Consider the following 22,503-nt stretch of genomic DNA (forward strand, 5'->3'; position numbering starts at 1 on the left):
TCTCCATCCAAACAACTGCATTTGCTTGAAATCCTTAATACCACTGGGTCAGAATGTTTGAAACACTTCAACACAAACCAACATCTCACTTCTTTGTCATACAGTTTTGTAACATCTTTGGCATTTATGTATGGGCAAAACCAAAACCAAAACCTACTCCTCTCAAGGTGAGCACTTGAACCTATATGCACCAATTTTAGTCAGAAAATAGAACTTTGTATGAGGACTCAACTACATGAAGTCAAGGAGCACGTTAGCTACATGTAGCTTTTACACACCAGCCAAGTTATAGAAATTGACCTTTATTTAGTAATCAGTTTCTTTAACTTTTTTTTTTCTTTTGATACAAAGTGACATTTTCATTTAGTACAGAAAATCCATGTCAGAACAGTACCTGTCTGTTTCAGTTGTACCACTGGAGTCTACTCTGACCTCAAGCTTTGAAAAACACAAACAAAAATGAGATAAAAAAACAACTGCTGTCCCTCACCATGAGAAGTACTTTGACTAGTAATTCATCCATAGCATTTCCTATTTTTAAATTTTTATATATATATACAGTATTATAATAGTATAGCATAATACTATGTAAAATACTATATATATATTTAAATGCATTATAGTTCAAAATACTCTCACTATATAGTATATAACTATATAAATACTACATAAAGAATTTTGAAGTGTAAAATAGCATCTGTAAAACAGAATTTAAATTTAGGACCAGATCTTTCTTTGAAGAACTGTGCAACAAGAATCCCTTTTTTTAATTAAAAAAGCTGCAAACAGAAGCAAAACTACAGCTGGTGGTGTAAAACTGGAAGCCCTACCTAATGAAATGTTAGGAACAGTGATTGTGAAGCAGTTCTACTCAAATGACATTTTAAAAACCAGTAAAATACAGTACCCAAGAAACATGGCACAAGGGACAGGAGAGACAGGTACAAAATCTTTGTTAGGAACACAGTCAGAAGTGCAAAAAAAACCAAAAAATGGAACTGATACAATGGATTTTGGTACAACAGGTAAATAAGTATTGCAACCAAAACTAAAAGATCACTTACGTGAAAACAGTAACAATATAGTACCTTTCTAAAGGCTTTTAATCAAAGCCCTAAATCTGTGGCTGCTCTTAAATAAAAACAACCTATGTGAATGCTACACACACAAAGTACAAAGCGTAAGAATTACTCTGCAAAATTGCACCAACATAAACTTTCCATATATACAGTATCTAAAAGTGACAGAACACAGCATGCTAGGCCTAGCTTATGACTCTTCCTCACTAGTACTTAACCCAAGCCCAACAACCAAAAATTATTATTTAAGCTTGGATTGTTCTGATATTTTATGATGTTTAAATATTAGATTCATGCATAAAACAAGAAACAATATCTTTGACAGACAAGCATTGACAGGATACAAACAGTGGTCTGCCCTGTAGAGGAGTGTACTTCCTTTTGAGCTTACTCCCAAGACGTACCGATGAAATTCCACGTTACCACCTGGTTGTCAAGTGAACAATGTGCTTAGAAATGGCTGAAACTGCAACTAAGAGTTCACATTGTGCATAAACCATTTTCTCATATTCAGAAATTTCACTCCATTTTGGAGAGTTACCTCTTAAGTGAAAGGACACAGAGTTAAAAAAGGAAAACAAAAAAGACATTCAAGTAAACAGCAACAACCAAATACTTTGAAAAGGTTTTTGTAAACTTGTCATTCTACAGGGTTTTGCAGCATTGTTAAATTCATTTCTCATGGACAAGTACACACAGGTTGCAACCCCTCGTGACAACCTGTCACATGTACACGTACGACATAAGAGACAAGCTCAGTGAAGTGATCTACCCCTTTCCACGTGCCTCACTGGCTCCTTGTGTGTTCAGTGTTATCCTTCCCCTTCATGAAACAGAAATCACTTATAAATATCTTTACAGACAGGGATGCACAGAGTCCATTGGACAGAAAGTTAGTTGGTTATTTACATCTGCAAAATAGTTTTACAGCGAAATAAATCTACAGGGGGCCAGCTGGGATCCACAGGACTTTGTTTTGCTCTTGATCGACAGTTGTCATAATCTGAGTGCAAATGCTTGAAAGGGCTCCTCCCTGGACAATGCCTGGAGAAGAAGAAAACCCCCCCACAAATGAGATTGGAACTAACAGTTATGACTAATTACAAAGAGCAATCTGGCATTTTTCTGCAAAGCATTTATCCACAGATCAGAATTAATCTACCCAATTCAGCATTTGCCAAGTGCATGACTCTATTAAAACAAGAAAAAGAATAAACAGAGCAAAGAGGTCAAGCATACAATATACAGTTTCTTCTGCTAGCTCTTAAAACAGCCCAGGGAAGTCACAGAACTGATGGCTATAATCAACTAAGACAACTGTTTTCTTAGAGGCTGTCATGTACTATTTTCAGAGGCATCAGGTGGCAAAGTTTAAGTCTAAAGATGGTCAGAACCTGCTATAATAAACCTTCTCTGTTCCGCATGTGGTCTTAAGAGTGTTATATTTATGTGGTAATATACATAGAGACTATAGCTGTAGCAACTAGACACTATTTACAAATATTAGCAGTACATTATGAGGCAGCTCACAGATCACTGAACTAAATAAAACAGCAGTGGTTGCTACTACAATTTTTATTGTCAACTACATTTCAGGATTCAGGGAACAAAAGGGCAACAGCAAGTAACTCCTTGAAAATCAATTCAAGAGATAAATGAGCTCCTTGCATTCTACTCTTGCTAAACATAACAGTCATAAAAAGTAAAATGTCAACATTGACACAGGAGAGGAGAATGTATTAGCTTTAAGACCTAAAAAGTGAGGAACTTTATGACTTGAGAAATATGTTAGCAAAGCCTCTGGCCTCAGCTGCTGCTAATGCTGGATAAATATGGAAAGTCTTACAAGACTTAAGATATAATTTCCATTTTTGAAACGAGAATTTCATCTCATGTAAAACATCACTTGACTGAGCAGCATATACTACAATTAACAATGTCAGGCAAGTCTGGGTACAGAACACAACAAGATCTATGAAAGGTAACAGCAGTGAGGAAGTGATTCAGATTACACACTGTGCTCACAGTTTGGTACAGGTAACAAAGCCAACTTGACAAAGTCATTAGTAAAAAAAAATGTACTACATTAAGTAGTCACGGATCTCAGGTCTGAGACAGTGTGTCATGTGGCTTCACAAGGAAGCTACCACATTCAAAATTTCTATTTACAGGCTTATTTCATGCACAACACTATAATTTCAACAAGCTTAACTGTCAATGCAGTTTGAACACCAGCCCTCACTGACTACTAGCCTCTGGAAACATCAAGGACAGCTGGAGTTTGGCATTGAGAGAGGGAGCCCCTTCTCACATAGCATGTGAGAAGATAGACACAGGACTCAGACTCTTCATTATCAAGGTGAAATTAAAATGCAACAAATGACTTAACAAGAATCAGAAGATAACGTGGCGATACGACTTGGCTGTGTGTGTGTCAAGTTGTGTCAAGGTTTAGTATGTACCACTTAAATGAACACATGTATGGCTGTTACATATCAGGTACCTGCTTTTCTTGAGAATGTCCAGCTTTTCTGAGGATGCACTGAGATAGCACTATACTAAATACATGCCCTCCCTTCCCTTGGACTTGGCAGGTATGCCTCAAGACTTTTCTGTAAGAATCCCATTATTTGGGGGAGGAAAAGCTGGGGTTTGGCTGGTTTAGTGATGCTGTTTTGGTTTATGTTTTTATTTTTACTTTTTGTTGCCATTCACACTAAGATGGTTAAAATTTTATCCCCTCTCTTCTGAATGTATGTGGAAATATACTCTGAAACAAGCAGAGACAGTCTTACAACAAAGTTTTCTTTTTCTGGTACACACAATCAAAGTTTCATGTGATATATTTTATTATGTCAAAAAGGTGTCTGAAGTTGTATTTCATTATTCAAAATTACAATTCATGTTCAAGACACCTCTGACAATTTTTTTCCTTTCTTGAAAGATTTGAAGTATGTCTCATAATTCATTCACTGATTTACACTACAGGGTTTTTTGCTGTTGTTGTTTTGTTTTATTTTTATAACTATAAAAAAATTACATTGCTTACATGGTATAAAACTGACAACAAGGTGTCAAACTGGCTTGACCACACTTCCAGTACTACTGGCTTGTAATAAACCATTTTCATAAAATTATTAGTTCATATGATTCATAACAAGCTAAACCAAAAATCAAGTAAAAGCCTAAGTATTCCAAAAGGGAAGGCAGAATGAAGCAAAGAAAACACAAAAATGAAGGGGGAGGAGGAAGGGCAGCTCTTGGCAGGAACATGGAATCTTGAATTACAGTGTAAATGGTTTACATTGCCCCTGTGTTCCTAGTGAAATGTTGATTAAATACTAACCTGTAAAGTACTTGCTATACTCTTGTTCTATTTTTTGAGCTGTCTCAAACTGTTCTTTGGAATGTTTTTGTGTAACTTTGTCCCTCAGGAAGATTGGGTCTTTTTGCTCTCTGCAAAAGAAAAAAAAGAAAGAAAAAAAGGAAAACCTTTTATAAGAGTATTTTTCAGTATTTTTTTTTAAATGGACTTGAAATTATTACCTTCAGTTGGGTGAAACAGTAATCAATTTGCAACCATAATCCTATGCATAGAGTGCCATCTACTGTGTTTCAGCAGTATCAGCATAGTCTTAGGGATCATTTCAGTGCTAAGAAATGTATTCGCTATCAGACCGAGACAGTATTCCTTTAGTCTCAGAGAATGGGAGGGGGTTGAGGGAGGAAGAAAGAATATAATCTTTCCCACTTATGTGAATTGGATCAACACTACTCCCTACACAAATCTGGGCTCAAGTACTGCTCTTTGAAAGGCTTGAAGTATCAAGCATTGAGCAAAGAGATAATTTTATTTCTATGTCATATATATGACACAGATTTTTTGAGATAACTGTCTTTCTATTATACAAGCAGTTGGAAATGAAATAATAAAAAATATAGAAAAATACAAATAATAATAATCATCATCATCATCATTCCAATCAAGACTTGTAACACTCTCCTCCAAATATGACTTGGGGTCCCCAGTAGAGGATTCTGTTTAAAAGGAAACAGATTTTATAAACAACTAGTGTGGTTATATAGTCAGGTACTGAAACAATTTGAATATAGTTTCTTATAGCAGCGAGAAGCACAATTTTATTTTATAAATAATCATTTAAAAATCACTACTAAACTAAGCTATCACTGTTGTGTAGCATTTCATAAAACGTCAATAGAACCTGTGTTATATCAAAAAGACAGTTCAGCAAAATCTTTGGTGCTTATAACAGGCAGACACCATGTGCCACTACTGCATGTGATTCTGGTGACTGCTAGAAATCCTTCCTTGTCTAGTTCAATTGCTGACACTTACCAAAAAAAGGAAATAGCTGTAATGGTCACCATTCCCTTTCCAAAGGGGCTCCATTGATCATTCAACAGCATGATATTACAATGGTAACATACCACATTGCTTTTATCACTACTTCAAAGTAGTGATACTTAATCTCCTTTATCAAATAGATTTACCAAATTTATTTACAGATCAAGAATGTAAGTGTTCAGCTTTCAAAATGAATAAAGCACAAGTGTAAGATCTCTCAAAAAAAGTTTCTTAATACTTAAGTTGGGAGGTTATATCACTTCTTGCTAAATCAATCTATCAAAATGCATGAAGGTCTGACTCAAAACATTAGGGCAAGGATTGGGGTAACTCTTCTTCCTGGCTATATTTAAACATGAAATTCCCAATTACTGAAAGAGTATGGCCCAAGAAAACCACAGTTTACTACTACACTTCATGGCAAAAGGGGACTGCCCTTGATGTTTTTGCTGGAAAACAAAGGCGGGAAAGCTGAGGTTAGGAATCAGTTGGCACTACATCCATATGCTTGGCCCTACTGAGAAGATGAAGAATAGCTCTTCGTCACAGTCACAACTTAATCCTCAATGGATCTCATCCACATCTGTTGGAACTTACAGTTTAATACAAAGGTGCACAGGAAAGACCCCAGTGCCTTCGAGAGTACATACAGTTTAGTCTACGTTATTTTATTTTTTGAAAGATTCACTTAATCGTCATGCAACTAAAATGAAGTTAAGACCATTTACCTCACAGCAGTTTTTATGAGGATTAATTTCCACATTTTCAAGAGATTTAAGATGACTAGGATGAAAGAAACAGTAAAGATAACAAGCTTATTTTAAGCTAAAACAAACGTCCCTGAACTAGACCCCTCACAGACTTACTTGATTTGTTTAGCATTTTTGTAGCGAATAAAAATTACAATAGGGTAGATATGAACACTGTGGAGCCGTTCGATGGCATGAGGAGCGATGTCAAGCAGACAATGACAATCCTAAGATCAAATGTAAATGCAAAACACTCATTCAGTTAAAGAGAACAAGCACGCATGCAAATCCCCCATTTGTTCCCCTACTTAAATCATAACAACCCAACAGCATTTTAATACACATTGAGCAGTTCGGGGCTACTGAGCAGTTTGCACCCAAAGGATTTATAACAAAAAACAGAAGATGAAAAACTGCAGGAAATTCCATTCATAGTACCAAAAGCATGTATCGATAGAAATAAAAGTATTTGAAGAACTAATGAAAACTCAGATTGAAATATATGAAATAATTTTTTTCCAAATTTACATTTTCATTTACTCTTTCAGAAGTCATAAGCAAACACAAGCATTAAAGTAGCAAGACTTCTGGTTTAACAGAAAACTATAAGCAATATACATATTTTAATTAACATCTGTCTCCAGAATTTTTATGATGTCTATGTTCTATATGACTGCATTAAATGGAATAGCTTAAAAAACCTAAATCCTGGTTTGGGGGAGTAGTGGGGTAGAATCTACAGAACCTAAGAAAATAATTTCTAACTTTATTTAATACTACTGTAAAAGAATACAAACATTCCTATTTGCTACAAAGGGGAACTTATATAAATATTCTTTAATCAGTTACATATCAAAGTGAGGTAGCTTTTATTTCACTCAGCAGCCTGGGGAACAATTCTCTGAATGCATTAAAGGAGCACAAGGCTAAGATAATTTCCATCTCTCCAACGTTGTACAAGTTGCAACACATGGTCATACTAAGATCTACAACATTAAGTGACTCACCTTCTCTGTTATCTCTTTTATTGAAGCTACAGTTGTCACATCAAAATGTCCACTCCTCCGTTTATAATCAATAAACAGACAATCCTTCACACCCCGTTCAATGGCTTGTTGAGAAGCTTTCATAACCTCTGTTTCATAGAATAAGAAGACATCCACTCCCATTAATACTCTTTAGGTACAGAACACAGCTATTGAAACAATACCTGCAAATTCAGATTCTTGGGTTTTTTCCATGTCTGTGCTACCATTTAGTTCACTTATACATACGTTACTATCATATATTCTAAGCAAGAAATAACTGGCTGCATTTCTATACTTACCAAGAGGACATCTGCAGAATTTTCCAGGGGATTCTTTGACCAACATGTCTTTCACAGCATCAAGCAAAGGACCTAGAACAAGGACAGGCCTAGGAGAGGTACAGTCCACTTTCTGTACACGCTGATATGCCAGACTTGCAGAATCTAGACACATAAAAGACTTACTTAGAAATCTATAAATTATTTTCCTGGCATTCCTCTGATAAGCAGAAGCACACTAACATTAATTCTTAAATTAATTCCTTTGCAAAGGCTAAGGGCCTTGATAAGTACAAAAAGCGCTCACTAGCCGTTACTGCGATTTTCTCTACTAAGAGCTTAAAATAGATGTTTTTCTAACTGAACCTGGTACGCATCTCCCACCCACCCTCACCTAAACTTTAAAACCAATCATTAATTTTCTCTCCTAAAAGTGTAAATAAGATATGACACTTGGTTTCTGTGGTTTGGTTTGTTGAGCTCTTTGAAGTAGGTAAGCATTGTAACTGATGTGATTTTTACAGAAAAAAAGAAATAATAAAAAGTGCAGATTTTTGAGTGGTGCCCAGGATATCTGTCTAGACTAAGCAACCTGGATAGATATTAAATAGTTAAAAGGAAGATCAAAACTATGCATCAAAATTAATCTCTCTGCAAGTGAAACATTAATAATGCTAATAGGTCTAGGAATAAACTACAAAAAAACCACCACATACTCAAAATGCATTAAAAAAACGTTATTAAAGAAATACGTGTGATGGGACAGATGATCACCATTTCTATTCAGATCAACCAGAAAGCAACATTATTACTTGTCTCATGCTGCAGCTGTTTAAAAATTAAAGAGAAGGAAAGGCAACTTCCTCCAAAGTATAACGAAGTTACTTGCCATCCAAGAAAGGAATTGAGTCTGTACTGATTGTATCAAGAGCCAGTAAATCCTTTCCATCTTTGGAACCACTGCGCTTATGTTTATGCTTTCTTCTAAAGAATGACCTCCGTGCTGCTGCTGACAATGTCTTAGATGAGCTGTTTTCATCTTTAGCCTCAGACATGCTGTGTCTCCTGTAGAATTCCTGATCCATCCTATAATGAAATAGACTAACTGGTTGGTATTTCAACTTAATTTTTAAATTTTTTTAAACACCACCGCTGCTTCTGGAACACATTGGAAATGGTTGTGACAAGCCTCAGCACAAATATCTTCATTACAGAAAATTAATCAGAAACATACTAACATAAATTAAATAATAAGCAACTGTTAACCTCACAGAATGACAGAGGGTGACCACTCTGACACACAGGGCAAAATTCTCCAAGGCAGAAGCAAGTGTGCACCTACCTTGAACAGAAGTGAAGATTGCATTCTTTCTACAAAACTGCATGTTACACTCATCCTTACAAACAACTTACTAGCAGTCCAAAACAAGGGGTTTATTTTATGCAGTTTTATTTTACATGAGCACAAATACTTTGGCTACATAATATATGTAAACTGCAGTTGGTTTTGCTATCCATCTTCCAGTAACTACTAGCAATGATGCGTATGGCTCTCTATATATGTACTGTACTTTCACACATTCAATGTAGTACTACTGTCCCACTGTCAGGATGAATTTTGATTTATGACATGGAGAGAAAACTATTAGACAAAAAGGAAACTAGAAAACCGATAATCTTAAAACAAAAAAAAAATATTTTAATCACTGAGTGACTACTAATCACTAACGTCATTTCAGTAACAATATTAAAAAATGAGTTTCTGCATATTCCTTTTAACTGCTTTACCAACGTTATGAGACTGTGATGGATACACAGTCTTATAATAATGTTGCTGTCCACAGGTAAATAAAAACACTGATGCTTCCTTAGAATGACTGTGATAACCTTGGATTAAAGGATAATTTTTGTTGTGGTTACTCTCACTTTTGGTATCAAATTTCTAGTCCACTATTTAGTATCATTAAAAACAACCTGATAGAGAAATATATGGATCCTATGTTATTAAATGCCACCCCTAAAATGACACATCTAAGAATTACTATCTTCTAGAAAGTATAGAAGGAAACTAACCTTTTATACCACATCACACTAGTCAGACTTTTAAAGACTAAGATTCTTTCACTGAGATCACTCACATGTATTTACTTGGAATCTGTCCTCTTTCCAGCTTCTGAGCATTCTCATCTAGCTGCCAAGCCATCCAGCAACCAAAGTTTCCCTGTGGTAGCGTGTCATCAACATACAAAATGTCATCCTTCTTAAAGCTTAAATCCTGTTCCACCTCTGCCACACGGTCATAAAGTGCTCTGGAAAGGCAGACAGAAACAGGCTTTGCAACTCTCTCCATCAACTCAAAGGGAAGAACATGCATATTTATTTTAAAAAAAGTTAACAGATTAATGGCATATACTACATTTCAAGAGCACACAAGTTTACAGTGAAATGTGAAGACTTAGTATGCTATAGATTATGCACTCACTGCCACAGACTATAAAATAGTGAACTTTTCATTTTAAAAACATGATAAAACTGATATCTCTCTCATGATGGTCAGCATGTTATCCTAACAGCCATATGCTGCCATTACTAGTCACACTCAAATACCTTATATAGAATCCATCTCCAGGAAGCTCTTTTATCTTATTAAACTCTTCTATTCTGTATTGAGTCTTTATTTTGATGTTTTCTCCAGGCTTCAACATTTCAAGGTAAGCTTCCTCAGCTGTTTTATTTTGCATATCAATGGACCCATACTGCAAAACACAGAAGCCTTTAGGTGTGAAGTTATATCTTTACAGGTAATAGAATGAGGTGAGTTTGAAAAACATGCAAAATTAGTTTGTTTTTCCCACTGGCAGGTTCTATACACAAGGCAATCTTGACACATAACTTTAGTACAGCATGCACCTTAGGGTGGCTAGCAGAAGACTTAGACATGACAGCAGAAAACTAAATACCCCAGTAAGCACAGCCAACATGCACCACGAGAGACAGTTTGCACTTCTTTAAATAGTTTTCAAAATGTAAGCTAAGAATAATACAATTCAAACTGGAAAGATTTTTCAAGAAAGGAAGTGGTATGATGGAAGTTAGAAACACAATTACAAAAGAAAATCTCCATCTGGATACTAGAGGTGTAATTGGAGAATCTCAGTGCTTAGACAGTCTCAATGCCCAGTTCTATCTGAAAAGCTCATAAACACATACGTGTTTATCAACTTAACAGTACTGCCAAGTAGGTAAATAGTCTCATTTCAGATATAGAAAGCAAAGTCAAAGATATAATGCACAGCTTTCCCTAAAAAACGAGAATTTCACAGTGATTAAGATCAATACTGTTCTCTGATTTACAAAATCTTTCATATTCTTGCCTCTCTCCTATGTACAGCAACTGGATTCAGGGCTTCCTATTTCAATAAAGAGAGCAGGTCTTTGTATTTCCAATAAGACACACAACTTCAAATTTGTGGGCACTTAGTGCTCTCAACAGTGGTAGTTCTCCAGGTCCACATCATCCAGCTCTTCTCATGTCACAGTCAAAATGAAGGTTATGCATTCTCACCATTCATACCCTCATTTTGTGGCAGGAACTCATGGTTCATAGAACACCTCCCCCATTGCAAGGTAACATGAATCATCATGCAACTCCTTCTTTATATCATCCTAGACATTTTGTCAGTATGCTGCACACTTAATAGCTTACCTCAAGTATCATGTCACCCAAGACAAGTCCATCAGGTCCTTTTGCTGGGCTATCATCATCTACATCTGAGACAAATATTCCATACAGGTTTCCACCACATATCTGTATCCCAAGATCCACTTGTGATTTTTTAACAACAACAGTTCTAGGTTCAGGCGTCCTTTTGTTTGTATCCACAGGGCCCCTTTTGACAGGGAGAAATAACACATGTACTTGCATTTAAAAACTTGCATTACGTACCATTAGCTACTCATCTGAATAATATATCTTTACAGAATTATTTTAGGTCACCTACAGATATGGTCTTATGAGACAAACATCATATTACTTGAAGACCTTCTTAACTAAATCAATCTTGTAGTAAATATTCTTCACTCCTTGCAGACCTCATCTTTCAGTAACAGTCTGAAAACATGTACTTATATCCTGGAATCCAAATAACCTGTTTGCTGACTTATTTCAAACAAATACAGCATTCACAGAAGAACACTTTTTTTAACATCATTCACATCCACACTGATCATCTTTTTTTCCTTAAGGAAAAAAATTTACTCTTTACCTTAAGGAATTCCGAGGACTTGTAGTTGGTGTGGTTTGTTTGGACGGTGGTGTCATAGTTCCTTCATCCTGTTCACTCACAGTATCAATTACGGAATGATTGTCAGGGGTTGCAGCTCCACTGCCTTGAGGGGTGGAATGATTACTCACAGGTTCTAGGCGAGAACTAAGTTGAGGGGGGGAAGAACAAAAGACTGGAGGTTAGTTTTTTGAAAATGCAAAATATTTTCCACACAGACAATGTTTCTAATTTGGCCATAAATCAAGTATAAAGAAAGGGGAAGAAAAAAATAATAATTCCAAACCAGCATGCCAAATAACACATGTTCATCATAAAGCTCAGTTTTGAAGTGTGATCACGCATGAAAAATGGGATGGGTAATTTCACTAAGTAATATGTCTTCTCAAATCTGTTTTTGGAAGCTTCAAGTACAAAGAAAATTAAAACCGATTTGAAGTACTAGAAAATCATAATCCTAAGAAGTCAACTTCAAGTTTAGTTTGATGTCTCAGAATTACGCCCAGAAGAGAAAGCAAATATTCTAGGGACATCAAGGATTTTTATTTTCTTTTTGACAAGCATGTATTCACACATTACTTTTCTAAGCAATCATACTTCGTAGCAGCACAAATGTGCTGGTGTCTGCAAGCACATTACCTGTACAGAAGTTATTTACTAGCTAGATAACTGCATGGACCAGAGAGTAGTTTTTTCAAAGTCTAGCCAGCCTTACCTTGACCGTGAATGATTGCCAAGCTGATACATATGTGGGTTATACTGAGCCAGAATAGTAATGGTGTCGCACTGCTGTCCAATGATTAGTCGAGCCTGTTGCTCTGTAGCATTTCTCAAATTTATTCCATTAAACTATGGAAAAAATGCACAAACATGGATGTCAAGTTTTCACATGAGAAGTAGCAAAATCATTCCTTCAGTCTCTTAATTAGTTTAATGTCTAAATGTTGACTTACTTCCATTGGGGCAAATAAGAGGGTGGCCATGCAGGGATTCCTACGATTTACTCTTTGGACAGAATCACTGTTAGTTCAAAATATTCAGTAACCTGACTGTGAGTTTAAAAACCTTTTAATTTTGGAAGATATAGGTATTCTGAGTTGTGTTATGATTTGATATCACTGATTAAATAAAAGTTGGTTCAGACCAAAAATTCAGATCTGTGATCCATTCAGGTCCATTGTACTATCATCCACACACTGTGAAACAGAATACGCTTTAACATGCACAGGCATGAACAGGTATAACATTTACAAAGCAGCTCTGCTCTTCACGAAATCCTCCTCCATGTTTATCTAATACTGCAGGCAAAACATGACTGTAGCTAATCTAAAGCCTACATATTTTTTTTAAAATGGGCTATCTGAGGTAAAGATATGGCACAGCAACAGCAGCATGAAGCTCAGTTTAAGTCAGCTGCTTGCATATTTACTCACCTTACCAGAGAGAGTATGGTGTTGGGACTATAGTGTTTTAAGTAACAAAACTAGCTAGCTTCAAATTTCATTGAAAATTCATATATGCAATGTGCATATGATGCAATAAGATGCAATGTAGGTGTACGATCAAAAGACATTACTTCTTCATAAAGCCTGACAAGTCTCAACAATCACAATTACTGGAATACTACAAATACAGTGTAAGTACCCTTTGCTACACAAGCTTTCACAAGATATTCATTTGGGGAAGGCAGTTATGGCTAGAGTCATACAAACTGATTCATTAAGCCATAGGAATAGCAAGCAAACAATTACCTCTAGTAACTGATCACCATATTCAAGGCCAGCTTGATGGGCAATGCTCCCACCTGTTACTTTAGAGACAAATATTCCACCATTTTCTCCGCTCACAATGGAAATCCCTAGTGGTTCAGAACCCTTCTGCACTTTAACATGTCGTGGCTCTTCCATGTAGGGCCTTTTAGAGGAGATAGTTAAAACCGATTTGGACAAAATTGCACTTGAACCATTACAATGTCAAAGCTACATGCAATACTTCGTCTGTCTGAATCGTAACAATAAATTAGATTTAAATAGTTACTTTAAACAAACTTACTGTCAACTGTATTAAATGCATTCCTTTAAAACCATGCAGTACAGTGACAGAAGTAAATGTATACAGGTACATGACTGCTATAAAACATTACGGTAAATATGAATGATAAATAGTATGGTGGCAAAGTTGGTAGGAAAGAAGTTTCCAGATGCATATTATATAAAAGTAATTGAACCACTGTATATAATATGTCATTTACAAACCATATTCCAGAAATATTACAAATACAATGCTGGGAGACTTTATCGCCAGTGAAAATAAACATCATAAATAATAAGGTGGTAAACCAAAGGACAACAATGCACAAATATCAAATTTCATATTTGTACGCAAACATAAATTAGTAATGGAAAGAAAGCATTTGCAAACTCAAGCCATTAAGACAGCAGTTTGCATGGTAGCATTACAATTACCATGCAAATTCTTCTCAGGGCAATTATCCAAACATGTACAATGGCACAAAGTGCATAAACTGCTTGAGAAGGACAACCTTATATCAGGCCAACCTCAAACTCCTTAGTGAGGAGAACCTAGGCCTAGGAGCCACAGGGATTCTCAGAAAAGACCTATTACGGAACAGATATCTGAAAGACGTAGAAAATTTGAGAAGAAAAGAACACTTAGAAAAAGACACACAGTAGTAAGACACTAGTAAGTACAACAAGAGAATGGTTTATATAAAAGAAAAACCTGAGACATTCCCCTTTCCTCCCCCCATAGTTTGGATGCATCCACCTGTGCAAACAGGGCTGATCCCTTCATGATACGTATGAACAGTAGCCTCCTAAAAAGTGCTGGTTCACATTATGATGAATTTAACAAGGTCTACACAACAAAAGGCATCACCAGATATTAACAGCTCAGCTGGTTCTGAATGAAACAGCTTGGGTAGCAAGTGTGGTGTATTTTTCATTTTAATAGAATTATGATACTTTTGACATGCATTAACTTGAAAGTGTTCCTTCCTGACACTGAATTATATCATCTAGACATTCTCTAAATTGTGCCAATGGCTTCACTATTTTAATTGTGCTGTTCACAGAACATATGAGTTAACTGCACTTCACTCACTGCTACTGACATGAGCCAGGCTGAGGAAAGGTATTTTTGGAAAGAGCAGGATTTGGGGCTAGGGGCAGAAGGAAGAAGACAATTTAATAAATCATACTTATTGCCAGAGTCTTTGAAGGCAACTATTTGGTAGCCTTCTGCAAAAGGAACATAGTTTGCCAGCTTATTAAATGCATAAAGGATAGAAAATGGCTGCTAATATGAATGCAGCCCTGAACCCAGCAATCTTAAAAAGTCAACATTGCTGTTAGACATAACACCTTCAGAACTTGTCTGCTGATGTAAAGAAGACAAGGTAAGTTTACTGCCAGCAAATTTAAATGAAGCCCACATTTTTTCTGTATAGCATATCTTAATTAAACTGCGCTAACCCCCAGAAAATTGAAAATCATGAACTTCTCTTTTATTTACTCATGATGAGCATGTAAACCCTGATTTTATATGAAGCTTCTTCATATCACAAAATTTATCAAGGAATATTATCTAATTATATACGAAAATTATATCTTTCTGATCTTTATTTCTTGTTATTTTCTGGCTTTCCATGTACCACATGCATTTTCAAAATTGGTTTTGTTTTGGATTGGAGTAATAAGAAAGAATACAAATTGCATCTTAGAATTCTAGCAAATACAGAATGAAAGATAACTAGTAATGCATGTAGTAGAGAATCAATAATGAAGTAAAACAAAATACTAATCAGCAGTGTTATTAAAATGAAGTGGAATGCACTCTTCTATAGCAGACTGACAGAATCAGTAAATACTTTTTATAAAAAGTCTTAATTGATTATATCTTTAAATTTTCCTTTAAATTAAAACAAACAGAACAAACAAATTATTATTTCCTCCCATCTGTATTATTACTATTTTTATCCGAGGAAAGGCCAAGCGAGTTACTTGTATTTTGTGGGTAACAAAAAGAATTAAGACCAAATAAACATTTCAAATGCTATCTAAGCATGTTCAAAAATTTTCCTGGGATGGACTTAAATTAGCTACTTTCCTAAATTAAGAACTAATTGTGATTGTTATATTTTTTGCTTGCTTTTAAAAACAAAACAAAATTTACAATTATATTGTTTTTAGAAAGACAATTCAGACTATAGTTTTCACATACACACAGCAAGAGCAAAGGGGCTGGAACCTGACTGTAGTTCATTTGTCTGATCAGCATTAACAGAAATTGTTATTTCCCAGAGATCAGAACATGTATCTTGTACTCAGAGATACTAAGTTATAGGAGTGTCAAAACCCTAGCTTTTATGGCTGAATATTATACATCATTTGTCAAATGAAACAGAACAGAAAATCTGACTTCGAATTTGCAAGTGACAATTAGAGGAACGTTTATATGAGAACACAAATTGAGTACACACATAGTACAAAAGTCACACTGAAGCAAGAAAGAATGAAAACTTACAAAGACCTCTTTACATTCCTTTTCAAAGTAACACTGTTCCTTTTATAAAACATACATTCTAGAGTTATTATAACTTACTGATCCTTTAAATGAAACAAAAGTTTCATGTAACATTTTATGAATGACTTTTTATTACTACCAGAAAACTCAGAATACAGAATATCCTTATTACTTTATCATTCACATTTTTTACAGTCAGTCCTTATACAGAAGTAAAGCAATACAAAGGGGTCTTGAAGTCCACAGAGATGTAATCTATTCCAACACATCACAGCTTCTTTACAGTGCCAGAATGGCATTCGGCTGCCTTACTGTAAATAAAAGCCTGATTCAGATTTGTATCTTACTGTTCAATGCTTTGAGTTCATGCGAACTTTTTCATATTCAGTCTAGCCAGATCACGATATGTCCAAGACTGATACCATAGGCAACTTATCCTGAGAATATCCATCATGCGATATAGAGAATTGTTAAAACACAAAACTCATGTTTTTAAAAAAGTTATCATATCAGGTTCAAATTCTGCAAGCAGCTACACATACACTTAATACTGCTAGTAGCAGTCTAGGCACAGCCAAAGGGATCAGTCACAGTAGTAAAATTGCATCTGTACTTATGGAAGTGTTCTTGCACAGTTATGCCCTCAACTTTTCATGTTATCTAGCTAAATTGAATCAAGGCACAGTGGTTACAGCACATATTTTACCATGTTAAGGCATTTGATATTTAGCTATTAGATATTACTAGTTCTTCATTTTATTTAGCTTTCCTGAGCACAAGGAAAGAACAAGAACAAGCCTATCATAAACAAGCATCTGAGGTTCAGCTGAAAAAGTGTATTTCAATTTAGACAGCTCTTACTTGGTGTGACGACTAAGCTAACATGGGAAAAAAAAACCTTTATGAAATTCCTTATTATTTTAGTTTGGTAGAAAAAAAATTAACACAAAGATCTCTTACATACTCTGTAAAGGAAATAAAAGCACCAGTTAACAGGACCTAAGGTGCACTTCTGCACCTACATATTTGTCATTTAAATTAGATGTTCACATTCCTTCCGCCCAATTAAAAAAAAGTACAAAATTTCCTCAGAGATTTTTGTATTCATGTGGGGACCTTACCTATCTTTTCTACGTTCTCCAATAGACACAGGGCTAATGGAAATCCTAGGTAACGTCGAAAGGGAGTTCTGAGACTGACTGCTGGCAAAGGAAGATGTTTCCAAGTTCAGTGGTGACTGTGGAGGAGTTATCAAGCTGGGACTGCTACATTCAGAGTGTGACAAGGAGCCTATGGAAAATCAACATTTGAGTTTTAATATCCTGCATCTGGCATACTTTGGAGATTTACACATAGTGAAAGACATCATGCACATCTGAGACAAGAAAGGTGACCAGCTCTTCACTAGCACTCAACTGTGTAAGGAGACTAGGGAGACAAGGTAACTAACTTCAGACTGTGCAAACTTACTGTCTTCAATGACTTAATGTCACATCTGTCGTACATAGGTGTGTATGCAACTACTGCTGTTCCCAACAAGGAGTGGAGGTTACAGACAAGCTACACCATATGCATGTCTGAAAACATTTTGCAATGCAAAGTTAAATAAAAAAAAAAAAAAACAGGAAAGAATAAGTAAAATAAAAATCTAATACATAAGCTTATTTTAAAATAAAAGTACAGCCCTTTCCTTTGGGTGACAGATACATCATGAAATACCTGAAAACATCAACAAAACCCACAAACACACGGACAGGAAAACTCTGCAGTTTCAAACAAGCTTGAGATGACTGTTTGCATCTCTTCCCTGGTTGTGTCCTCCCTGAGTAATTTACTGAAAAAGTGCTCTGACAGAAACAGTAAGTTTGTTGCCTCTGAAGAAGCTACAGAAAATAAATCTTGAATTACTAATCACAAATTAAAGCCATCTGTAAGAACTGTATCTGCCCCATTAAGAAAACCACTGCAGATGATGCATTAAGGCAACAGAACACTTGAACAATGATGGCAGCACAGTTGCCATTTACTGCCATCAAACTCTGAACTCTACAGCTCTCCAGCACTCCAAATAGTATTTGGATCATATCTCTAAATATTCCCATAACAAGCAATTGTAAGTAGTAAAATATTTTCACTGCATTTCAAAATAAATTTACTGTCAGTAATAGAGTAATATGCAAAATAATATATTTAAATAATAAAAACCAATAATGCTGGTCACCTTTTCAGACATCACTCTAGAAGAAAAATACAACTCTGAGATAGAGAGCAATGCTTACTCTTGCCTTTTGTGTGCACTTTTTCTTCGTGTGCCACATACTAGAGTCAACTAATAGAAAAATCCTTCATTAGAAACTTACATTAGAAAGTTTCTGTTTTTTTACCTTTCTGTGGCAAAAGGCAAATTTGGTAACCTTAACAAAACTGTCAGATTTTGGTGCAATGTGATTTAACAATAGCAAAGGCTTTGGACTGTTAATACTGAAAATAGTACAAGTATTATTACTTATTAAATAATTCACCTCTGTCAGAGCCCACCATGGACCTTGGATATCTTGGTGTTAAAGGGATCTTAATTCGTTCTGTTCTGTATTGCAAGTTACTTGAAGAACCTATTTTTACAACAAGAAAACATTACAATGACTAAAGTAAAAGCAACTACGCATTGAACAAAAAAGTAAATTTAGATTCTACTTCTTCCATGAAGAAAAATGGCCTCTGAATTTATGCACAAGCCTTAATGATTACCTTCATATATATTGTGTATATCATATTTCTAGCAAATTGTGTCAATTACACAGTCAGTATAAACAAAGCACAATGCAGCTATACAGCACATAGTGTTCAACCTTGTATGAAAAATATTCTGAATATTTTTCAACCAAATGGAACTTAACTTGAAGGCTGAGCAAGAATCTAAAATCTCTGTTTACTAAGAATCCATGGGACTGATGTGATGAGTACACTATTTTTTGACACTGGTTCCAAACTGTTATGCCATTTTTTTAATGTTGTTACAAAGCTGCCATGTTCTATTCAGATACAACTACCAATCATTGATGGAACACAGGAAAATAAACACACACAAAAAAGTTACTCAAAATGTAAATTTTTAAAAACTGTTAAATGCTAAAATGTCGTTGCTACAAAGCATGCATTTGCTTTGGTATTGACCAGGGCAGGCATCTTGTCAGTGAAGTAAACATAAGTGTAACTTATCTTTCAACAATACAATTTACATTAGGCCATTAGTCACCCTTGATTTTTTGTTCTGGAGACTCTCTCCTTTCCACCTCAATGAATCTCAAAAATATTTCCACTGGGCACTTTCAAACAGTAACAAGCATAGACAAGAGACTAACACATACACAGCAATTTAAAGAGACTAAAAAGAATTAATTAAACACAGCTACTTCCAGGGAATACCTTTAGTCATAAAAGCACAAAAATATGGAACAAAAAGAAACACAGGAAGCCTTAAGACTTTGCTAGCTATGACAATCCTATAATGCACATACTTAAGGAATTTTCCATTTGTTCTTTGTCACTAACACACTGGAGTCCCAAAGGAAGTAATTCAGAAAAGCTAGTTACCAAGTCTTGCACTGGATGGCAATGAATTGGAGCCGTGAGATGCTCTTGTACGTGAATTTTCAGAGTAGTCATTGGAGTGTTTATGACTTAGATCCAAACTCAGGCGACCTTGATGCTGGGAACTACATAAAAAGGAGAATAGGCCAACAGTTAGAACTGGGCAAGGCACCTCAGCTAATAGCAAATGGGCCAACAAAAAATTTCGGTTTACTGAATAAAATGTATGCTCCTCTCCTTCAGACTTCCCAATTAGCCCATCATTTTATCAATTGAGAGAAGTCAGAGGAAAATAGCCTAAAAAAAAAAAAGGGAAGGTTTCATTTTTTTTGTTAAGGACAAGAAGAAGCATTAGGTATTAGTTAATTAAAAAAATACATTTCTTTGTCCATATCAGCCAGTGGAGCAGAGGGAAACCTAGTCCATCAGTTACTGAAAGATATGAAAGCAACTGGCTCATCACTTCTACACAATAATGGTATTGAGAACCCTAGGTCAAAATAACACACTTAACAGCAGTACATTTCACTCTGCACTGTATAAAACAACTACCAGAAGCAAATTCACACTAATGAAAACAAAGATTTAAGGAGATACAAATTTCAAAACACCTGGGATGCAGATGCTGATGGCATATTTGGCTGGCAACTGATGGGCAATTGCTGGTGTGAACCCTATGGCTCCAGGCAGTGTAGATTGGATTTCTCATTACAGCAGTTACTGCAGGGCAAGGTGCTAAGCTTCTTGGAACAGTTCCTGCTTAAGATGATAAAAACACATTATTACCAACATTATTAGTACATATGCAACATCGTTTAAATATATTTACATGATTATATAATTGTATATTATTACATTTGCATATAGGAGCATGCATCTATAAACACAAAATTATCAGCATACAGACAAATACATTATGCAGCACCATGTGACACCTTTTAAGTAGCACATGCATATTTAAAAACTGGATTATAATTTTGTATGAGTCAGTAATAAAGTGGATTAGATTACCAAAAACTGACGTATATAATTTTAATATGTACCGATAACTAAAAGATTTTACCTGTTTTCAAGTTTTAAACTTTTTTATACAGCAACAGAGATTCTGCATTTCTCTCTGAACAGTCATCTGACAGGAACACAAGTTTTTGTTTGGTACTTGAACTGACTGCAGCTAAGATGACTCTTGTTCCTCTTCTGTTGCCTCAAAGACTTCCACTTCTAGTGTGTCCTATGACTTTAAATTATAGCATTTCAATATTTATTTATGAAACTTATTACTCAAGCTGTTCCTTTAGGTACATACATCCTTCAGTACTCAACCAACTGAGAGCAGCCCAGCAGAGAAGGACCTGGGGATACTTGTGGTTGAAAAACTAGACACAGGCCAGCAATGTGCACTCATAGCCCAGGAAGTATGTTGGGCCACATCAAAAGGAGCATAGCCAGCAGGTTGAGGGAGGCGATTCTCCTCCTCTACTCTGCTCCTGTGAGCTCCACCTGGAGTACAGTGTCCAGCGCTAGAGCCCTCAGCACAGGAAAGCCATGAATCTGTTGGAGTGGGTCCAGAGGAGAGCCACAAAAACAGAGGGCTGGTGCACCTCTCCTGAGACAGGCTGAGAGAGGTGGAATTGTTCGGCCTAGAGAAGAGAAGGCTCTGGGGACACCTTATATTGCAGCCTTATGGTACTTAAAGGGGACTCATAAGAAATATGGGGAGAAACTTTTCAGATGCACTTGTCACAAAAGGACAAAAGCTACTGGTTTTAAACTAAAAGAGGGTAGATTTAGACTAGATATAAGGAAGACATTTTTTACAATGAGGGTGGTCAAACACTGAAACAGGTTGCTCAGAGAGATGGTAGATGCCCCATGCCTGGAAACATTGAAGGTCAGGGCTCTAAACAACCTGATCTAGTTGAAAATGTCCCTCTTCATTTTGGGGGGGTTGGACTAGATGACCTTTAAACGCCCCTTCCAATCCAAACTATTCTAGGATTCTATGATTCAAAGTCTATTTGACTCATTTCCTCTTAAGTCAGTTAGCAGCATAGAAGACAACAGCAAAAACTTGTTCAAATTTTGTTGAATGCAAGTTTGACTTGACTGGGTTATTATGCAAAAGTATCATGATAAAGTAAAGCTTTCCCTCAGAAATTATACTTTTTAAAAATTTTTCTACTATAATTAAAAGAGAAAGAAAAGAGTAAAAGAAATAAAAAACCTCTGCTGGGCAGCTCTCCAGCCACTCCTCCCCAAGCCTGTAGCACTGCCGGGGGTTGCTGTGGCTCAAGTGCATTTGTACCCGACATTTGGCCTTATTGAAACTCACACACCTGGCCTTAGCCCATTGACCAAGCCTGTCTAGATCCCTCTGTAGAGCCTCCCTACCCTCAGGCAGATCGACACTTCCACCCAGCTTAGTGTCATCTGCAAATTCACTAAGGGTGCACTCTATCCCTTCATCTAGATCATTGAAAAAGATGTTAAACAGGACTGGTTCCAGTGTTGAGCCCTGGGAACACCACTTGTGATTGGCTATCAACTGGATTTGACTCCATTGACAACAATTTTTTGAGCCCGG

At 36.0% G+C, this 22,503-nt stretch overlaps 1 protein-coding gene across 8 annotated transcripts in view; it reads right to left on the reverse strand.

The window, feature by feature from the left end:
• Nucleotides 1-281: 281 nt before the first annotated feature.
• The window catches only part of DLG5 (discs large MAGUK scaffold protein 5), a 104,209-nt gene continuing 81,987 nt past the window's right edge, over nt 282-22,503 (reverse strand). For 2 of the 8 annotated variants that reach the window (XM_051619750.1, XM_051619744.1), the window contains 17 exons: nt 20,531-20,678; nt 19,923-20,044; nt 18,851-18,940; nt 17,450-17,618; nt 14,342-14,419; nt 13,535-13,697; nt 12,499-12,632; nt 11,766-11,930; nt 11,207-11,390; nt 10,108-10,256; nt 9,639-9,809; nt 8,390-8,586; nt 7,522-7,665; nt 7,202-7,329; nt 6,312-6,421; nt 4,426-4,535; nt 282-2,123 (listed from right to left, as the gene is read on the reverse strand). In XM_051619750.1, the coding sequence (XP_051475710.1) occupies nt 2,020-2,123; nt 4,426-4,535; nt 6,312-6,421; nt 7,202-7,329; nt 7,522-7,665; nt 8,390-8,586; nt 9,639-9,809; nt 10,108-10,256; nt 11,207-11,390; nt 11,766-11,930; nt 12,499-12,632; nt 13,535-13,697; nt 14,342-14,419; nt 17,450-17,618; nt 18,851-18,940; nt 19,923-20,044; nt 20,531-20,678 (2,366 nt within the window). In that variant the 3' untranslated portion in view covers nt 282-2,019. Of the gene's footprint in view, nt 2,124-4,425; nt 4,536-6,311; nt 6,422-7,201; nt 7,330-7,521; nt 7,666-8,389; nt 8,587-9,638; nt 9,810-10,107; nt 10,257-11,206; nt 11,391-11,765; nt 11,931-12,498; nt 12,633-13,534; nt 13,698-14,341; nt 14,420-17,449; nt 17,619-18,850; nt 18,941-19,922; nt 20,045-20,530; nt 20,679-22,503 lie in introns of those variants that run through there. The other 6 variants (XM_051619745.1, XM_051619748.1, XM_051619749.1 and 3 more) reach the window with 6 other exon arrangements.

This window comes from Apus apus, chromosome 4, assembly GCF_020740795.1.
Source record: "Apus apus isolate bApuApu2 chromosome 4, bApuApu2.pri.cur, whole genome shotgun sequence".
Classification (NCBI taxonomy): domain Eukaryota; kingdom Metazoa; phylum Chordata; class Aves; order Apodiformes; family Apodidae; genus Apus; species Apus apus.